The following is a 21898-nucleotide window of genomic DNA, read 5'->3' on the forward strand; positions in this document are numbered from 1 at the left end:
AGAAAGACACTCACGGCTGTCTATTTGCTTTGGATGAAGAGAGGTGCATGCCTGGGTACAATCACGGTTCCATAGTCAAATGCAAACATTTTTCCATGAAGGTACTTACCATTTTGTCTCAATGGGATGAATGTATTAACAATTATGGCCACTACTTTTGAAATAATAAACAGTTTAATTACTTTTCTTCCATCTGTCTTGTTTTCATTTTATTATCCTTTGTACGTTGCGAGAAGGTAACCAAAAGATATTGGAAACAGAATGTGTGTTGCTGGTAAGGTGTTATGTTCACAATTTCAAATTTATCCAAAAATTACATAAAAATAAATGTTTTAACAGACAAAAAGTGCTGAATTCTTATATACAATATATTACAACAATTTTGTTCTACACAGAGAGCCCCACAGTTATCTAATGGAAACATTTAAAACAGAATCTGTGACAATTGGAGAAAAATCTTTTTTCTGGGGGAAAGAAACACTGCTCGCAGGAATTTGTATCGTCATGCATTTCCACCATAGTTATCACAATTTTACATCAAGATACACACCAACAAGTGCAACAATCTACCATCTCTGCAGTGGCAATTATTGAGCCTTTCCCTTCACTTACTATTCTAAGCACATATACTAACTGTACATAAGTCACAGGAGTGAAAAAGGGAACACTTTCCAGGATGTTTATTGTGCTGCAATATTCTGAAAGTGAGGTGGATCCACTGTCTGTACAACACTTATGATGCTTGAGAGTATGATCTCAAACACAGCAATGAGCAAGCTGCAAGTGGAAAGCGGCTGTGGAAACTGCATTCACGTGCAGCGCTAATGTCAGCAGCATTCCGCTAGAGATACTTTCCCGTACCTGGAACTGGGTGCCCATATCTTCCTTGCAAGCAAAAAATGCAAATAAAAATCACACTACTGCATTTGATACAATCACTTCTTCATAATTATTTTTATACGATCTTCCAAACAAAAGTCTGATTATTCCTTTCATATAAGATGCACACATCACCAGAACAAATTTATTTTGTGTAGGACGATGTCAGTGCTAAAGAAAACAAGTTACACAATCAGAATGACATCCTCACCCCACAGCAAAGTATATACTACAATGAAACATCCTAAGCTTAAATGTGTGTTGCACCTCCCGAGATAGATGCTGGCAGCCTTGTCATGCCACATGCCATCTCTTCATGCTCCACAAGTCTGCACTGATTCCTCTTCCCTCACCTTACCCTGCTATCCCTCCCCCTTCCCCATCCCACTATGGACTGTTGCTCCCGTTTGATGCGTTTAAGTCTAATCAGAGTGGCCAGAGACAGCAGTTGTGTGAGAGAGGTGTTCTTTCTTCTGTGAATATAAGTGTTCTTTTTCTTTTACAAAGGTGGCTTTGGCCGAAAACAAAAGTGTGTAACAAACTTTTTATTGTGTGTGTCTGCAACTCTATTACTTTTAATATTTTTGAGGTGATCAGACTTTTGTATTACGTTAATCCCAAAATAATGGATCAGAATACCAAAAGAGTATGTAAATAACCCACTACAAATAAATGACCTTCCAAAAAATGAAAATGTTTTGAATGGTAGTACCATATTTTAATATATAAATATTTTTAAGAAGTTTTCTTTCTTTCACGTGACAAGCTCTGCCAATTTTTTTTTAACGTACTCTTCCAAGAGGAAAGTCCAGTTCACTTGGCAGCAACGAGTTATCAGTTGCTGTCCAAGAAAGGGTAACAATACTCATCACCAATACCATCACTCACCACATTTACCTCCTCCACACTACTACTATTCTCAAAACCAAAAGAGGAAGTGGAAGGCTGACACAACCGAAAAGATTCTTTAGGTAATACCCTCGACACCCAACATGAATTCAACAGCAGATATGTTTTCCTGTGTAGAAAAGCTGCTAAAACTGAACCCCACATTGCATCAATTTCATTCGATTTTGCAGTTTTACAGATGTAAACAGTAAAGACAAAAGGCTTCACTTTTCAAAAAAATAAAAAATAAAATTACTACCTAATATATGTATTTACTGGAATAATCGGCAACCAGTTGCACAAAAGAAATATTATTTCTCTAACCGATTTCAGGCACCAAGTGTCCTTCTTCAGCATGTTATAACTATCATATTATTTGCACGTGCCAGAAGTAAGATTCATGCAGCATATTGCTGTGGACATACGGTTCACAATGCCTGTACAAAAATGGTAAAAAGAAGCCTTACAACAAGTGCAGACATCATGCCAAACCTCATAACCAAAGCTATATGCTGCATTCCTCTATTTTTGACACTTACAAAAAATGTGACATATATAACTCTCTGAAGAAGGGGGTTACCAGGTGTCTGAAACCAGTGAAGGAAATAAAATTAGTTTTGCAAAACGTAATGCTGATTATTTCAATAAATACAACTACAGTTGTTGAAGATGGATGAAATGCTGATCTATGTTTGTTAGACATCATCATTACAGTTTCTCATCCACAGCATGACACATTTTAGGAATTTGTTCCCATTTGCTTCGTTTACTTCAGTATTTTAAAATCTCTCTCTCTTTTTTTCCATTAAAGGCACTCTGCAGAGAGTGTGTGTGTGTGTGTGTATCTGGCAGCTGAAGCCAGACTGACTTCAGTTGAAAGAGACTTATCACATGTGTGAGAAGCATTTGTGCGAGTGTGTGTCAACAAAGGCTTTGCCAGCTGAAAGCTCATTTTGTAACAGTCTTTGAAGTCTATTATTTAGTATCTCCACTATATAGCGAGTAGCAACTATCTTTTTCATAATATTGCAACATTTTTATGAATTGCATTTAGCTGTATAGGAAAGATATAAACATTTTATGCTAACTGAAGACAAATGAAAGTCGAAAACACATCTCTGCACAAACACAATTAATAAAAACTGTTTGGTTGCTGTATTTGTTCGACCAATCGTTTATGATAGATAATATTAAGTTGCTTGTCTTCAATGTGTGCATTAGCTCCTTGACCAGAGACACAAGGTAAATGTGATGTCAAACAGAGCTTTTTTCTCACAACACAGACAATGGTGATACTGTGCCATGCCAGAAGTTCCACTGTGCAAAGTAGGTACTCACGTTGGCAGTGAGGGTGGTGTACGGGTTCTCCAAACCGCCCGGCACCTGGTACTTCTGCACCGTCGCCTCAACCTCTCGCACCAGCCCGACAATCGCTGTATACTCCTTGTCCGCCTCGCCCAGTGTCGCCTTGAACTGGCCGTGAGCGTCAATCAGGCCCTGTATCTCCTCCATCGTGTGCACGATGAACATGTCCACCAGGTCCTCCCGGGTGCCGTCCAGCCAGTTGTTGAATGGCTGTAAAGTAAGAAATTCGTGAGTCAGACACTGGTAAAAAAATTTTGCAATACTTTTCAAAATCTGTGGTTCTCTCTCTCTCTCTCTCTCTCTCTCTCTCTCTCTCTCTCTCTTAAAAAAAAAATAAAAAATAAAAATAAAGAAATAAAATATTTTTATTAGCTTAAAAATATATGAGTTCATAAAGTAACAACGCACATCAGTCAGGATAAGTGGAACTGGAACTTCCTTACCATAGTATTACACAGTGTACTATTAGCAAATCAGAATTAAAATTGATGAAAGTCATTGGGACCACTACAGCCATTTACTGTAGTTCCTTCCAAGTTCCACAACCAGTTTCACAGCATAAAGGTGCATCCTCAGGTACATTTAAGTGATCACTTCGTGCCATAAGTTGAGAAAATGTGGATGTGGAAATTGCAATAATTGTGAATTCGCACAGCAACACATGTGGTTAGTTGAACAGTATTGAAACTTCCACACCCACATTTTTTTTATCTTATGGATTTTATTCTGAATGCCCACCATTTGTGTCTAACAACCTTCCAGTTTGATGATGACCACTGATAGATCACTCACTTTCATTTAAAGCTGCACCTTGGCAACATCTTAATTCTCATCAGGCATGAAGTGGTTACTTAAATGCACCTGAGGATGAACCTTTAAGATGCGAAACCAGCCATAGGCCTTTGAAAGGACTACAACAAACAGGTAATGTGGTCATATGGACATTCATTCATTTATTCAATCATTTTGATTCTCATTTGCAAACAAAACTTTGCTTTAATATTGTGGTATGAAAGTTCTAGTGCCATCAATCAATTTTTTTTAGCTGTGGTTGACCCACCTTTAGAATAGTTTGTGACATTTCAGTCACATAAATTACTCAAAAATTACTGATAAATATATTACCATTCAAATTGTGCTGTTTGCCTAGTGACAGTTGTCTGAATTGAAGTTAGCACTTGTGTACTGCTACTATGGAGTGCCTGTTAGAATTTTCATCTTGCTGCTTCACTACTCTCCTATGTTTGGTCACAAAGGTTCTTCCTCAGGAATCTCTTCTGGTTTTCTCAGTTCAGCATGTAATGCTTAGAAGCATAGTCACTTGCCTTCTTCCTAATTTCAGACAATGGCAACTCAGAACTAACAGCTATGTCATCCGCCTCAGATGTTTCATTTGTTTTTCAACACAGTATGCGATTGCAGGTACAGCGTCCATTAGTAAGGACAAGAACACCAAATTCATTGGAGGAATGCATCAGCACCAACCATCCAGATAAAAACTGCAATACAAGCATCCTTATTTCCATCCTTCCTTTTTTCCTTCCCATTTTTCTAACTTCTTACTTCTATCAGGTCTAGTGTTGAGATATAGTTTGCATACTTTTGCCTGTATTTAGTATCTTCTGTCAGCAGTAAAGATTGAAAATAGTGCTTAAGTTGTAAGGTTTGTTTATTTTTCAATGCTTATACCAGCAATGAAAAATAAAAAAATCTTATAACTGAAGTGGTATTTTCAATTTCTACTATAATGCTAAGTTATGGATGTTCCTCCATTTGCTTGCTTTCATTGGTAGTTGTGCCTGTGTTGCGAAGTATATTCTGCAGCCCAGATGATCATTCTTCCAGGTCACTAGTTATGTAATGCCTGTAGCATTCACAAAGGCCTTAATTTCATGAAGAAGAAAGTTCCCAAGTATTTTCTGGTATGATACATCCAATTGAAGGCACTCAATGACATTTAGATCCCATACATCTATCAGATTATGGGAACGTTGATTGCTGTGTCTTGCCCACTACTCAAATTAGTCCTAGACATTTTCTATGGGTTCATGAGTGTATGATTTAGTGCTTGGCTTGCTCATCAAAAATAAACTACATCAACGGGAAAAAGTCTCCAATTTAACAACCTGATGACCAAGGCCATAATTTTGAAGACATATAATATTGTGTGTGTTTGATTTAATAGAATACGTGCCCAAAGATACATGTCATGCCACACTTATTTTGCTGTTGCAGTGAAATATGTGCACTTTACAATAACTTTTGGTTTTGGAGCTTTTGAGGGTACAAAAAGGATAAATCTGTCATCAACCAGAAGGTTGGTTTGAACACAACAGTGCTTTACTACAGTCCAATTAAAATTACTTGATAGCTGACACTTCATGGTTTGGAACTGGTTTCCTCCAATCCGAGCACACAACGTCATACCTAAACTGTCTGCTGTTGATAAACTGCAACAACAATTGTGGTAGTTCACTTCGGCTTAGTTTCTCAATGAGTATGGACCCTAAATCTTGTGTCTGGCCCCTTTATTTTGTGTTTCTAAACAAACACAAACAATACAAAAAAAAGACTAACAAAATACATACGTTTCACACATGGCACTAACCAAACATCACTGGAACCTTCCGCAAAAGACGCAACAGAGCAGCACATATACATTTATTGTACTCTCAGAGATTGGCTTAGATTAAATAAGCTTTGCATGACATTGTGTGAAGCTGAATTTTTTTAAGGGTGCAATTCATCATTATGATTGGGTCAGCAGAGTAATAAATACAACACCCTAACCAAGTGTAGTGGCACAGACCAGTGTTAAGTATATAACATAATGTGTATGAGATTACAGATTCAAACTGTTTCATCTGCAATGAATTTTTTTTTTATTTCAAAAGATTTTGATTATTACTTATATTCAGCTAATTGGTTTCAATGTAATTTTTTATTTCTAATAGTTTGCATCATCATTTTCATCATTGTACTGACTTTTTTTATTTGCTCTTCTTCTTCGTATCATTCTTTTTTGATTTGGAATCTGCCTGTGTGACCTACAATCTGTGACCAAGTGGCAACCAAGACTGCTCATCGGTTGGTAATGAAGCCGCTCGTGTAGCTAGTGTGAGAATTTTGAAAATTTCTCGGGTATTCAGCAGCGTGGCATCGTCCAACAGGTGTGATATTTCAGCAAGCTGACTTCTTGCCATCTTCAAGTGTTCCTGGAGTCTGATTGATCTCTGATGGATGCCGTGTTTCACCCTTCATCCAAAACGAAGACGTTATTAGGATCAATCAAGGACGACTTAGGACGCCGGAAACTGGGAGTTTGCCACATCCTTTGCCAGTGCAGCTAAATGTATGTAGGCCAGACCACCCAGACAGTACAGAAGAGATGCAGTAAACATAAATGCCACACAGACAACACACAGCTGACCAAGTCAGCCATGCAGAGCACTGCATCTCACATGGATGCGACATGAACCACAACGGCACACAGGTGTTCCAGCAGTCCAACACCTTCTGGGACTGTATCCTCAAAGAGGCAGTGGAGATACGGCTGCACGATGAGCTAATATCAAGACAGCAGTTTCCAGTTGTGCAAGGCTTGGTGGGATCCAGCCTTGAGTACGATTAAAACATGATAGTCTACACGGAAATCCACCCCTGTCAGGACACCTGAAGAAAGAGACTCATTGTGACCACATTGGCAGAGTTCTGCACGCAGTCGCGGCCATGGAAGGTCTGCGGTCCACGATCTGTCGCGGAGCACTACGCTTCCTCCACCACCCAACTCCGTGCTTTCCCCACCCGCAGACTGCACAGAAGTGCCAAGACAGAGGCTGTTCCTGTTGGACAATGCCACCTGGCTGAATACCCGAGAAATTCTCAAGATTTTCGTACACTGGGAAAACCTCATATCCCAAGGCGGGAGGATAATTTGACATAATCAATGACAATGAGAAGTTACAGTTTGCTTTTACTGCTGGAAGAGAAATTTTTCTGTCTACAGTTTCCTTGTAGAGGTTAGCTTTAATCACTATGAATGTAGTGACAGTGATTTCAGTTCTGCTGCAGATTCTTGACCACTGTTTCCTCACAAGGTTGTGGTTAGGTTAGGACAAGAGTTTAAATTTAGAGCTACAAAATCATCTGCTGCAGTTTACTCATTAGTCACTTAAAATCAGCTGACAACAGAACATTTCACATTTCTGTCACAGCTCGCAGCATCCGCTTCCAACATTGATCCACGTTACACGTTAACAGCATTTGTGTAGAGACCCACCGTGCCTGTTATGTTGCCTATAACTGAATTGTAGCCAGCAGCCAATGTGGCAATACTGTAATGGCAAGTGAAATACATCAACTGCCAATTAATTTTGATTGGATTATAGGCATCTTTGCTTTCCCCTAATCTATGAACCAACTTACACAGTCAGTTATAACTGGGCCTAAAGTTTCATATGGACTCTGAACCATGATTCCAATCAAAATCTACACTACTGGCCATTAAATTTGTTACACCAAGAAGAAATGCAGATGATAAACCGGTATTCATTGGACTAATATATCATACTAGAACTGACATGTGACTACATTTACACGCAATTTGGGTGCATAGATCCTGAGATCCATAGTACCCAGAAATACCAACTCTGTCCATAATAAAGGCCTTGATACACCTGGGCATTGGGTCAAACAGAGCTTGGATGGCGTGTACAGGTAATGCTGCCCATGCAGCTTCAACACGATACCACAGTTCATTACGAATAGTGACTGGCGTATTGTGACGAGCCAGTTGCTCGGCCACCAATGACCAGACGTTTTCAATTGGTGAGAGATCTGGAGAATGTGCTGGCCAGAGCAGTCAAACATTTTCTGTATCCAGAAAGGCCCGTACAGGACCTGCAACATGCGGTTGTGCATTATCCTGCTGAAATGTAGGGTTTCGCAAGGATCGAATGAAGGGTAGAGCCACGGGTCGCAACACATCTGAAATGTAGAGTCCACAGTTCAAAGTGCCATCAATGCAAAGAAGAGGTGACCGAGACGTGTAACCAATGGCACCCCATTCCATCACGCCGGGTGATACGCTAGTACGGCGATGACGAATACATGCTTCAAATGTGCATTCACCGCGATGGCGCCAAACACAGATGCAACCGTCATGATGCTGTAAACAGAACGTGGGTTCATCCGAAAAAATGACATTTTGCCATTCATGCACCCAGGTTCGTCGTTGAGTACACCATCGCAGGCGCTCCTGTCTGTGATGCAGCGTCAAGGGTAACCGCAGCCATGGTCTCCGAGCTGATAGTCCATGCTGCTGCAAACGTCGTCGAACTGTTTGTGCAGATGGTTGTTGTCTTGCAAATGTCCCCATCTGTTGACTCAGGGTTCGAATCGTGGCTGCACGATACGTTACAGCCATGTGGATAAGATGCCCGTCATCTCGACTGGTAGTGATACGAGGTCGTTGGGATCCAGCACGGCATTCTGTATTACCCTCCTGAACTCACCGATTCCATTTTCTGCTAACAGTCATTGAATCTCGACCAACACGAGCAGCAATGTTCCAATACAATAAACCGCAATCGCAATAGGCTACAATCCGACCTTTATCGAAGTTGAAAACGTGATGGTATGCATTTATCCTCCTTACATGAGGCATCACAACAACGTTTCACCAGGCAACGCCGGTCAACTGCTGTTTGTGTATGAGAAATTGGTTGGAAACTTTCCTCATGTCAGGACGTTGTACGTGTCACCACCGGCACCAACCTTGTGTGAATGCTCTGAAAAGGTAATCATTTGCATATCTTCTTCCTGTTGGTTAAATTTCGTGTCTGTAACACGTCATCTTCGTGGTGTAGCAATTTTAATAGCCAGTAGTATATCATGTTACCAGAGGTGCAAGATGCAAGTTGAAAAAATAAATAAATAAATAAATATTCCTACGACAGTCTGGAGATCGAACAGCTGATCTCTAGATCCGCAGTTGGCACTTTACCACACTCACTCACTCAGTATATATTGATAACATTCAACAGAAAGCACAGCCTACTCACAGCAGCCCTCTTTGCGAACTCCAGGTGCAGGATGTCTATCTTCTCCAGGATGCGCTCTGCCTCGTCGAGGGCCTGTCGGCGGCGCTGGGTCAGGCTGCCCAGGCGGTCCCACTGGTCACAGATCCTCTGGCAGCGGGCGTTCACCGAGGCGCTGTCATGGTACTCCAGGGTGCTGCAACAAACGAGTGCGAGCTCAAACGTAGCAAAATAGTCCCTAAATCGCACCCAATTTTTCCTTACAAGTATGTAATTTTCAGACGATTCCAAGCCCTGATGCTATACTCGAAGATACTTAATGCTTCAATACCACATAAATTATTAGCACTATTGTTACCAACTTCTCACATAGAAGTGTACTCGGCAGTGGTAGTGCACACTTCAACTGGCCATTAAACCCCGCACACTACTCTCAGAAGCCCTCAGCCCAAAAGCTGTACTCACTTGAGCTCCTGAGCGATGGCTGCGATCTGCTCCACGCGGTCCTGGTGTGCGGCGAGGTCACTCTCGAACGCCTCGTGCTTCTTCTTGAGGGCCTTCAGCTCGTTCAGCTTGCACTGCCGGAAGTCCTGGCTCTGCAGCATCTCCTCCTTGCCACGGGTCCAGTCCTCGTGGATGTCGGCTTTGTGCTTGAACTTCTGTGCCAGGTGCTCCAGTCGCTCTAGCCTGCAAGGAGAGAAACGTCACCCTGTAGCTGAGACCTTCCAAAAATTTCACTTTTGTACACCTGCTGACACTCACTGCAGTCCTCCAGTTTCAAAACTTTGAAGATTTAACCATGTAGATCACATTTTTTAACTTTTTTTAACTTTTTTAAATTGAATTACCATGAATGTACTTTTATAGCATGGCGAGCTCAAGAATACAGGACATCTTATTGATGTACAGAGAACTGGCAAATTACCCACACCTCAGCGGGAAGGCTTTAAGTAGTTAGGAGCAATAGAATTTAGTAGTATAGTCTCCTATGACCGACAAACTGCAAAATATTTTATACATTGTGTTTTATAGTTTCATGCTACTAAGTGCTAACCATTCAGGCTTGGATTCCCAATGGTCTGTGAGATGTAACTTACTAGGCAGGAAATAGTGCAATATCTGACAAACTGAAGTACATGATACCTACATTTTCGTAATCTCAAACATTACTTTTACGGGAACAAAGGTATATTATGTTCTACAGTTCTGGCTGACAGAAGGCTCATATATACCAATGTAAATGACAGGCTGTGCATTTTAACTGACAAGCAAAATGTAATTTTACAAGTAATTTATGATCAAACATAATACAGTGGTACTGAATACTTCACGGTTTAGTGTGATACACTTCCATTACTTTACCATTAGGAAACAGTGAATTGTTAAGATAAAATTTGTTACATGAATATATTACAAATATGGAGAAATGTTATAGCCCAATATAAAGGGAAGTTTATAGAAAAGAAATGTAAATACTCACTAATTTATTTTATTTATTTTTTCATCATATTTGTATCAGAAGAAATTTGTAAAAGATTCCAATATTCTTGGCTATGAATTGAAATACTAAATAATTTATTATGTGAGATACTTTTTAAAAATATTCCACTATAAATAATTTAATGGCAACTGATTTTTCTTTTAGTTCAATATTGTCAGTTGATAGTTTAACAATTACAAATACACACACAGCTGTGGCCTCTGGGTCCTAGTCTTAGTCATCCTCTTTGAGATTACTGCTCTATCTATCATGGACTTGCTTTTTAAATCAGTGTATACAATAAAGCACATTTATAATTTTAGGAAGTATTTGGCTTTCAGAGCAACTACCCGTGGATCAACGAAGTATTTACTAATTAAATATGAAAGAAAATCTTTCACTTATGTTTGATGTCATGTTACTTTGTAGATTTAGGAATGGGAAACAGCATATTAATTAAAAATATAATGGTACCACTAACATTTCACAATTAAAGCAAAACATTCACATCTACTAAAATAACATTTCAGTCAAAATGTAACAACATATTGAGAACAGTCACTATCTCTTGAAGGGATTTCTTTCACTAATGAGATGATCTCGTGTCAGTATAATGACCGACACAATGGGTGCATTTGGAATTCAAAGCTTCTTTGTAAAGTGAAAAGTCTGCACCAGTGACAGCCCAAATCTGGATGTTTCATAGAATTTTCAGATATTTTTGAATGTGTTATGTTAAAGAAAATATTGACAAAATTTTAGAAGAAGATAATGAAACTCTGAAATCAAAATCACTGATTGTCACTGTAAGAGTTTCTTGAATCGATTGGATATGTTACACGATCAGGTGGAGACTGATTGATCTGTTTTTCTGTCAGAGACTGACTGATACATCTTCCTGTCATCCATTAAGTGTGGTCACTTATACAACATGGTGACATCACATTGTGTCTATGGGAAAAACGAACAAAGCTCGTAATTAGGAAAGACTTTTGGATGCCTACCAATGTTAGATTTTTCAGTTTTATTAGCAAGAAATAAGTGTCATCCCTATTCTGCTCATTTATAGGCAAATAAAATGCTGATAGGGTCAACAAATACAATTGTGAAAGTCTCTTCTGAATATAAGCCTTTACTTATTTTCTTTAGAAATGATGATTAGAACAGGGGTAGAGGTGGTGGCAGTGTAGTGAAGGGCCGAGAATAAGAAGTCATAAAATGACAATATCATTCAGAAGCCTGTTTTCAAGAATTAATATTGGCAACAGTAGGAGTGGGAAAATTGAGCTATCAGGTCACCTTTCAACTCTCATCTCAAATTTTCCATCTTTCTTTCCATTGAAAGGTCAGGGAGGAAACACTGGAAAAATTGCTCCTCACTCCCTAAACTGAGCAGCAAGAATGTTACATTTTCTTATACACTGAGTGACCACCGAATATAACCACTGACCTAATGAAAATTTTCCTGCTCTTGCACTGCAGCTGTCTGATGTGGTGCCACTATTACAAGGTGTCTTTGGTTACTGCCAACTGTACTATGTGCACTGTACCCTTCAGTACCAATGATGAGATGGCAGGCAAGTCATGAATGTATATGTCATTCTACAAGCACCACATGTAGCCAGTAGGATGTACTTTAAAAAGTTTTGAGGCATTTCAAGATTATGAAATACCATACGGAGTTCTTGGACATATTTTTGTACAATACATGTACAACAAATATGTGCATTGCCCTCACTGGTGATTGCATGATGTTGCTTCCCAGTTTTTTTTTTTTTTTCTTTTTTACATGGCAATGTGTGTAAATTGGCAAGATTGCTATGATTCAGTGCAAATACATTATTTTGCTCCGACCAATATAGGGTCAGTAACAGGTATGGGACACTGATATCATCATTACTACTACTACTACTACTACTACTACTACTACTACTACTATTTATTATTATTATTATTTACCTCATCATCTCAGACAGCAACCATTCCTCAAATGCTTTCTCGGCTGTCTCCAGACCTTTCCATGCGTTGGCAATATCCTGTTAACAAAATTCTCACTGACAACACATTCTTCTGTTAACTAATGACTAGATCAATTCCTTAATAAGAAAGAGCTACACTATTTTTTACAAAGATTACGACATGGTTAAGTTGTCTGCATATTGCTGTCCCATAGAAATACATGTTGTGTTACATCAAAATTCCACAGTCAGTCACGCTATGGAAAAGAAATATATATATCTATTAAGCAAATACATTCCCAACCCCCTCTCAATCAGTTGTGCCTCTTTCTCAGTCAGTCACATCACTTCCTCTTCCCCCAACTTTATTATTTGTGTTCTCTTTCACTCTTCCTACCACTTTTCCTCTCATGTCCACTGCTGATAACACCGAGTTTAAATCTATTTGCCTATAATTTGCCTTTACTCTTCTGCTTTTCAAGAAAAAATAAGAACTGTGTGTTTTTTCACATTTATGAATTCTTCCATCACTTCATGGCAGAAAAATTTTTGTTTTTCAACCTTAAATATGACAAACTGCATTTTTGTTCTACTAATATTGGTTTACTTTGTACCAGTTTTCGGGCTTCAAAGAACTGACTATCATCCACAAGAGACAATAGTGCATAGTGAACTAAATATTAGAAATAAAGATACTACCAACATACACACTAGTCAGTTGTTTTCTGACACTAGTTAACATGCCAAAAAATCTGTTTGAAATAAACAAATACTGTCAGAACAAAAATGCAGTTTGTTTGTTTATCAGTCTTAGAGGTGTTTATTCATTATTATCTGCTGCAGATACTACTGTTTTCACTGTTTATGTCACAGTAATTTCCGAATGTTTGTATCTATGTTAGATGTAGCTTCTAACATTCATTCATTCCTCCCTTCCCAGTACCCTTTATTCGGCCAATGTCAGATATGGAATGCTGCTACGGTATTCCCCCTCTTTTGAAAAGAGACAACCAATAACCATAGCTGTACACAGGCTATCATTACAGTAGGATCACCACTCCCAAATGGATTTCAAAGCTCCTGCCAGTCTCCCTTGAGGACAAATCCATGTATGTGACACTGTGTTCCGAAGTGTTTGCTTGCCGTATATCTGAGGTGGAACATGAGAACCAGCCAGATAGGTCGACTGGTTGGCTGACACACTGGACCCCACTTTTAATCTGTGACGGAGATTTGAACTGCAGCCGGCACACCTCCCCAATTCCCAGAAGCGGGCACATAAATGCTCTCAGCTATATGGCGAGTATAACTTATAACAACCTGGCAATGAATACTTGAAGAAGTGAAGGTAACAACCCCTTAAATTATATACACTCCAGCACAACTTCCTGTTACCAACTAAAATGTGTAGCATTTCTGGTTGGATGTAAGAGAAATCCCGGATAAATAAAGCTATAAACAAATAAAAATAAATAAGAAAATTAATAACACAGTCATTATTTCAAACACTTACAGAGACCATCTTGCCCTCAGTGGGCATGTAGGCGGGCCGGTTGGACAGCCGCAGCTTGGTCTGCAGGGTGTTAAAGTTGGTCTCCAGCTTGGCCTTCTGCTCGACGCGGGGTGGCTTGTGCTTCCGGCGGTATGTGCGGTACTCCTCCAACTTCTTCTGTACACCAGCCAGAGAGTTGTCCGTCTGCCGGCTGTTCAGCCACGGCATCGTTCGGCGAATCCATTCCAGCAACTGGGTAAGACAACGTGTGGAATTAACTTCACTGTGAGATCATAAATAAAATAAATTGGCAATATTTGCTGGTGTAATATTGCTTTTAAGAAGACACTAACCTATTCTTCTGTAAATGTTCCACCACACTTTTACAAATTACAATTAATACTGTATTATAATCCCCACAAATACACTTTTCTGAGTGTTGGCGTCAGAGTGGGGATCTCTGCATAACAACTGAAACCCTGATGATGTGAGCATCATATCTCTTCCTTAAAGAAGATTGTGGTTTTCCACTTAATTTAACATGTAATACAGCTCTTGCAGTTTTGCAATAAATTCTGACATCAAAATAGCTAAGAATAAAAGGAAGATGAAAGCTATGGTGTTTGCAGATAATCTGATGATTTGGGGGAATAAAGAGGAGGAAGTACGAGAGCAGTTAGACGTATGGGAACGAAAAGTACAAGAATGTAGGATGTCGGAAATATCTCCTTCAAGATAGCAAGGATTCTTAATCGTTTTAATGTGAAAGTGGTTTTTCGTCCGCCTTCTAAGATTTCGGATTTGCTGGGATCGGTGAAGGATGATTTGTTACTGTGGAAGGCGGGAATCTACAAAATACCGTGTCAGTGTGGTATGGCCTATATAGGACAGACAACGTGTAGAGTGGAAGAGCGTTGTACAGAACATCAACGTTGCACTCGCCTCCTGCAACCCAGTAAGTCTGCAGTTGTGGAACATTGTATTTCTAACGGACATTCAATGGAGTACGACAAAACTTCGATTTTGGCCACTGCAAAAACTTCTTGGGACCCCATTATCAAAGAATCCGTTGAAATACGCATTGCGGGAAATCTAATGAACCGTGACAGTGGTTACCAATTGAATAACACATGGAATCCCGCCATCTCAGAAATTTGCTCGAGACAAAGACGCCAGAAGACTTCGACAGCTGCGGCCGGCAAGAATACCGACGGCAGCTGATTACTGCAGTTCCACCAGCGAGGGCGCTGCCGCTGGTCGGTGTGGCCCTTCTGTCTCCGCAATTGCAACGCATGCACGGTAGTACTATCAGGGTACTATATAAGCTGGAGCAGAGAACGTCTTCATCAGTCCTTGATCGGCTCAACTGAAGATGGCTGGCAGTTGTCCAGCCAAAATATCGTGCAATGAAGTTTACGATGACCGGCTGCAAACCCGAAATCTTTTTGTCCAGTTGATTCGCCGGGAAAATTTCAAATTTTATGTTAGCCTTGTATTTAGCCATATCTGTAATTTTTCTTTTAGGAATGGTCAGTTTCCTGAACAATTAAAGTACTCAGTAGCAAAGCCGCATTATAAAAAGGGAGAAAGGGATAATGTAGACAATTTTAGACCTATTTCTATGTCATCAGTTTTTGCTAAAGTTATTGAAAATGCTGTGTATGTAAGGATAATTGATCATTTTACATCATACAATTTGCTAACAAATGTACAGTTCGGCTTTAGAAGTGTTATAACAACTGAAAATGCTATACTATATTTTCTCTGTGAGGTACTGGATGGGTTAAACAAAAGGTTTTTAATGCTAGGCATATTTTTTGATTTAACTAAGGTGTTTGATTGTGTCGATCACAAAATATTGCTGCATAAGTTGGACCATTACAGAATACGGGGATTCACAGTGTTGAGAATGGCTGTGATGTGGGATTTGAGTGGGGTACGGCCAAATGGGGGGTGCCCCAGGGATCAATGTTGGGGCCACTCATGTTCCTTATTTACACTCCTGGAAATGGAAAAAAGAACACATTGACACCGGTGTGTCAGACCCACCATACTTGCTCCGGACACTGCGAGAGGGCTGTACAAGCAATGATCACACGCACGGCACAGCGGACACACCAGGAACCGCGGTGTTGGCCGTCGAATGGCGCTAGCTGCGCAGCATTTGTGCACCGCCGCCGTTAGTGTCAGCCAGTTTGCCGTGGCATACGGAGCTCCATCGCAGTCTTTAACACTGGTAGCATGCCGCGACAGCGTGGACGTGAACCGTATGTGCAGTTGACGGACTTTGAGCGAGGGCGTATAGTGGGCATGCGGGAGGCCGGGTGGACGTACCGCCGAATTGCTCAACACGTGGGGCGTGAGGTCTCCACAGTACATCGATGTTGTCGCCAGTGGTCGGCGGAAGGTGCACGTGCCCGTCGACCTGGGACCGGACCGCAGCGACGCACGGATGCACGCCAAGACCGTAGGATCCTACGCAGTGCCGTAGGGGACCGCACCGCCACTTCCCAGCAAATTAGGGACACTGTTGTTCCTGGGGTATCGGCGAGGACCATTCGCAACCGTCTCCATGAAGCTGGGCTACGGTCCCGCACACCGTTAGGCCGTCTTCCGCTCACGCCCCAATATCGTGCAGCCCGCTTCCAGTGGCGTCGCGACAGGCGTGAATGGAGGGACGAATGGAGACGTGTCGTCTTCAGCGATGAGAGTCGCTTCTGCCTTGGTGCCAATGATGGTCGTATGCGTGTTTGGCGCCGTGCAGGTGAGCGCCACAATCAGGACTGCATACGACCAAGGCACACAGGGCCAACACCCGGCATCATGGTGTGGGGAGCGATCTCCTACACTGGCCGTACACCACTGGTGATCGTCGAGGGGACACTGAATAGTGCACGGTACATCCAAACCGTCATCGAACCCATCGTTCTACCATTCCTAGACCGGCAAGGGAACTTGCTGTTCCAACAGGACAATGCACGTCCGCATGTATCCCGTGCCACCCAACGTGCTCTAGAAGGTGTAAGTCAACTACCCTGGCCAGCAAGATCTCCGGATCTGTCCCCCATTGAGCATGTTTGGGACTGGATGAAGCGTCGTCTCACGCGGTCTGCACGTCCAGCACGAACGCTGGTCCAACTGAGGCGCCAGGTGGAAATGGCATGGCAAGCCGTTCCACAGGACTACATCCAGCATCTCTACGATCGTCTCCATGGGAGAATAGCAGCCTGCATTGCTGCGAAAGGTGGATATACACTGTACTAGTGCCGACATTGTGCATGCTCTGTTGCCTGTGTCTATGTGCCTGTGGTTCTGTCAGTGTTATCATGTGATGTATCTGACCCCAGGAATGTGTCAATAAAGTTTCCCCTTCCTGGGACAATGAATTCACGGTGTTCTTATTTCAATTTCCAGGAGTGTATATAAATGATATGCCCTCTAGTATTTATTACTGGTAACTCTAAAATATTTCTGTTCGCTGATGAAACTAGCATGGTGGTAAAGGATGTTATGTGCAACATTGGTACGGTTTCAATTAGTGCAGTTCATGACATAAATTCATGGCTTGTAGAAAATAAACTAACACTAAATCACAGTAAGTTTTAGTTTTTACAGTTTCTAACACACAATTCAACAAAACCTATTGTTTTACTTTTCCAGAATGGGCATATAATTAGTGAAATCGAACAGTTCAAATTTCTAGGTGTTTAGATAGATATTAAACTGTCGTGGAAAGCCCACGTTCAATGGTTCAACACAAAAATTAGTCTACTTTGCTTATTTTCATTTGCTTATGTCGTATGGTATTATACACTCCTGGAAATGGAAAAAAGAACACATTGACACCGGTGTGTCAGACCCACCATACTTGCTCCGGACACTGCGAGAGGGCTGTACAAGCAATGATCACACGCACGGCACAGCGGACACACCAGGAACCGCGGTGTTGGCCGTCGAATGGCGCTAGCTGCGCAGCATTTGTGCACCGCCGCCGTCAGTGTCAGCCAGTTAGCCGTGGCATACGGAGCTCCATCGCAGTCTTTAACACTGGTAGCATGCCGCGACAGCGTGGACGTGAACCGTATGTGCAGTTGACGGACTTTGAGCGAGGGCGTATAGTGGGCATGCGGGAGGCCGGGTGGACGTACCGCCGAATTGCTCAACACGTGGGGCGTGAGGTCTCCACAGTACATCGATGTTGTCGCCAGTGGTCGGCGGAAGGTGCACGTGCCCGTCGACCTGGGACCGGACCGCAGCGACGCACGGATGCACGCCAAGACCGTAGGATCCTACGCAGTGCCGTAGGGGACCGCACCGCCACTTCCCAGCAAATTAGGGACACTGTTGCTCCTGGGGAATCGGCGAGGACCATTCGCAACCGTCTCCGTGAAGCTGGGCTACGGTCCCGTACACCGTTAGGCCGTCTTCCGCTCACGCCCCAACATCGTGCAGCCCGCCTCCAGTGGTGTCGTGACAGGCGTGAATGGAGGGACGAATGGAGACGTGTCGTCTTCAGCGATGAGAGTCGCTTCTGCCTTGGTGCCAATGATGGTCATATGCGTGTTTGGCGCCGTGCAGGTGAGCGCCACAATCAGGACTGCATATGACTGAGGCACACAGGGCCAACACCCGGCATCATGGTGTGGGGAGCGATCTCCTACACTGGCCGTACACCACTGGTGATCGTCGAGGGGACACTGAATAGTGCACGGTACATCCAAACCGTCATCGAACCCATCGTTCTGCCATTCCTAGACCGGCAAGGGAACTTGCTGTTCCAACAGGACAATGCACGTCCGCATATATCCCGTGCCACCCAACGTGCTCTAGAAGGTGTAAGTCAACTACCCTGGCCAGCAAGATCTCCGGATCTGTCTCCCATTGAGCATGTTTGGGACTGGATGGAGCGTCGTCTCACGCGGTCTGCACGTCCAGCACGAACGCTGGTCCAACTGAGGTGCCAGGTGGAAATGGCATGGCAAGCCGTTCCACAGGACTACATCCAGCATCTCTACGATCGTCTCCATGGGAGAATAGCGGCCTGCATTGCTGCGAAAGGTGGATATACACTGTACTAGTGCCGACATTGTGCATGCTCTGTTGCCTGTGTCTATGTGCCTGTGGTTCTGTCAGTGTGATCATGTGATGTATCTGACCCCAGGAATGTGTCAATAAAGTTTCCCCTTCCTGGGACAATGAATTCACGGTGTTCTTATTTCAATTTCCAGGAGTGTATTTTGGGGCAACTCTTCCCATTCTAAAAGGATATTTTTGTCTTGGAAACAGGTGGTTCAGACAATAAGTGGTGTAAGTTTGCAAACCTCTTCTCGACCCCTGTTCACTAGTCTGCGTATTCTGACATTGGCCTCTATATATCCTTACTGTCATTTCTTGTTAACAATACCTGCTTATTCAGAGAGGATATAAAATGTAGACTGGCAATGGCAAGGAAAGCCTTTCTGAAGAAGAGAAATTTGTTGGCATCGAGTATAGATTTAAGTGTTAGGAAGTCATTTCTGAAAGTATTTGTATGGAGTGTAGCCATGTATGGAAGCGAAACGTGGACGATAAATAGTATGGACAAGAAGAGAATATAAGCTTTCAAAATGTGGTGCTACAGAAGAATGCTGAAGATTAGATGGGTAGATCTCACAACTAATGAGGAGGTATTGAATAGAATTGGGGAGAAGAGGAGTTTGTGGCACAACTTGACCAGAAGAAGGGGTCACCAATTTAGTACTGGAGGGCAGCGTGGAGGGTAAAAATCGTACACGGAGTCCAAGAGATGAATACACTAAGCAGATTCAGAAGGATGTAGGCTGCAGTACGTACTGGGAGATGAAGAAGCTTGCACAGTGTCGAGTAGCATGGAGAGCTGCATCAAACCAGTCTCAGGACTGAAGACCACCACAACAACAAGCACTCAGTTAATACACGACATAAATCAATACTGCATATGGATTGGACTTCCTTAACTCTTGGGCAGAAATAGCTTCCACAAGAATTCAAAAATCTTTCCTGATGGGTTACTCTTTCTAATCTGTCAAGAGTTCCCTAAAAACTAAGGTGATTCTTATGTTGTATTGTCGATTGTGTTTACTTAAACTTATGGCTTGACTTTTTTAGGGTTCATAAAAATTTTATTATTATCTGTTATTGCTTTTGCATCGTAATTTCATGTATTGACACATTCCATGACTTTGGAGATTTGCTCCTCCATTTGGTCCTACAGAATTTAATATGTAAATAAAATAATAATAAAATGACCAGTGTTAGCACGAAAGGGGGGGTCGGGTTAGATCTCTCACACGTGAAGATTTCTCAATTTATTTGGAAAGAGTGTACAAAGGTGCCCGAAATCTAGATTGTAATGTCTATGTAATGAATGTAGCTCATAGGTGACAGTCTTAAATACTAGTACTGTAATTAAGGATATAATAATGGTAATGTAAAACCAGAATTACTCTTATTACTCACATCACTTGCAAGCCGCTCATACTCCTCCATGAGGCGTTCATTCTCCTGGTTGACCTTCAGCACCTTGCAGATACGGTTTGCAGCTGTCTCAGCCTGTTAACACATTAATACATTAAGTTCTGTGTACAGTTTTAAATTAATAATTCATCTAAAAGTCTAAACTGTTGCTCTTTTATATACCCACTAAATATGAAACAGCTTAAGTGAAGTCAAAAATAACTCGTTTACATGTTAAATAACATGAAAGATTCAAATTTTATTTACTGCTATGTACAATGAAACTTGAGCAAATGAGAGTCATACTGTGCAATGTGATCAAACAATTACTACATTTTTGTGATAATCGCTGTTAACAAAATTATCACATGTTGTAAAACAAATCATTACAACACACGGTAAGAAAAACGCACAGTTATCAGTCATTCATACAGATACTCACAGACTAATCTGTAAGAATGTTAATGAAGTATTACACAAAACAGATTTGAAAAATGCAGCAAGCAAGCCTACAGGCAATAAAAAAATCATGTACACTACTAATGGCTGTAGTAGCACTGACTATACTGTTTGTAACTTTTCTCATACTTTGGATGACTATACTCACTGTGATCTCAGAAAAACTTTAAAGTCACCCAACACAATACCCAATTGTGCTCCAACATTAAAGCTGTGAAAACAAAGTCGACTGCAGTACACTCATCACTGGAAATCCTCTCAAGAAATCTCTGAATAAAGCATTTTTAATCCACTTGGCAAGTAATACAGAAGTAATCAAGTCATTCTCTTTAAGTCTCTTCTTTGGAGAAAAGACTTAGAGAGAAGGAATTTTACTTCTATGACTTTACTAACAGAAACTAGAACAGTCCAATGCACCTCTTGACATAAATATGCAAGAAACTTTTAACTGCGCAATAATATGTACCATCTACTCGGTATTTTTGAAAGAGATATACACGAGAACTTGGTGTCCACAACAGTATTCGAAAGACATTTGTGGGACCACCTGTAAAATTGTTTGTATTGCACTATATATTTTACATTCCTGCACTTCGTGTTTCACATTTCTGCTCCTCATATTTTCCAGAAGAGGGTGTTCTGCATAATTAGGTTGAGTCTCATGATCGAACACCATTAAAACCACTGTCTCACTTTGTTGAGTCTCACTGTATTTCATTTAGTGTTTATATTGGAGGCAGTGCATGGTGACAGCTGATTTGCTTGATTGATTGGTCATTTTAGTTGGATGTGTTGTCAATGTTTCTCACAACTCCCCTCAACTCTGTTAATACTCTGCCCCTTGTAAGATATGGTATACTCATAC

General features: G+C 41.4%; 1 protein-coding gene across 1 annotated transcript in view; it reads right to left on the bottom strand.

Annotated features, from left to right (window-relative positions):
- Positions 1-21898, bottom strand: part of LOC124716890 (alpha-actinin, sarcomeric) — a 498216-nt gene that overhangs the window by 35255 nt on the left and 441063 nt on the right. Inside the window, exons 6-11 of the mRNA XM_047243442.1 lie at positions 20578-20670; positions 14122-14352; positions 12610-12686; positions 9636-9857; positions 9195-9366; positions 3106-3342 (exon numbers count right to left, since the gene is read on the bottom strand). Coding sequence (XP_047099398.1) covers positions 3106-3342; positions 9195-9366; positions 9636-9857; positions 12610-12686; positions 14122-14352; positions 20578-20670 — 1032 coding nt within the window. The remainder of the gene's footprint in view (positions 1-3105; positions 3343-9194; positions 9367-9635; positions 9858-12609; positions 12687-14121; positions 14353-20577; positions 20671-21898) is intronic.

The sequence above is a fragment of the Schistocerca piceifrons genome, chromosome 9 (assembly GCF_021461385.2).
Source record: "Schistocerca piceifrons isolate TAMUIC-IGC-003096 chromosome 9, iqSchPice1.1, whole genome shotgun sequence".
NCBI classification, from domain to species: Eukaryota; Metazoa; Arthropoda; class Insecta; order Orthoptera; family Acrididae; genus Schistocerca; species Schistocerca piceifrons.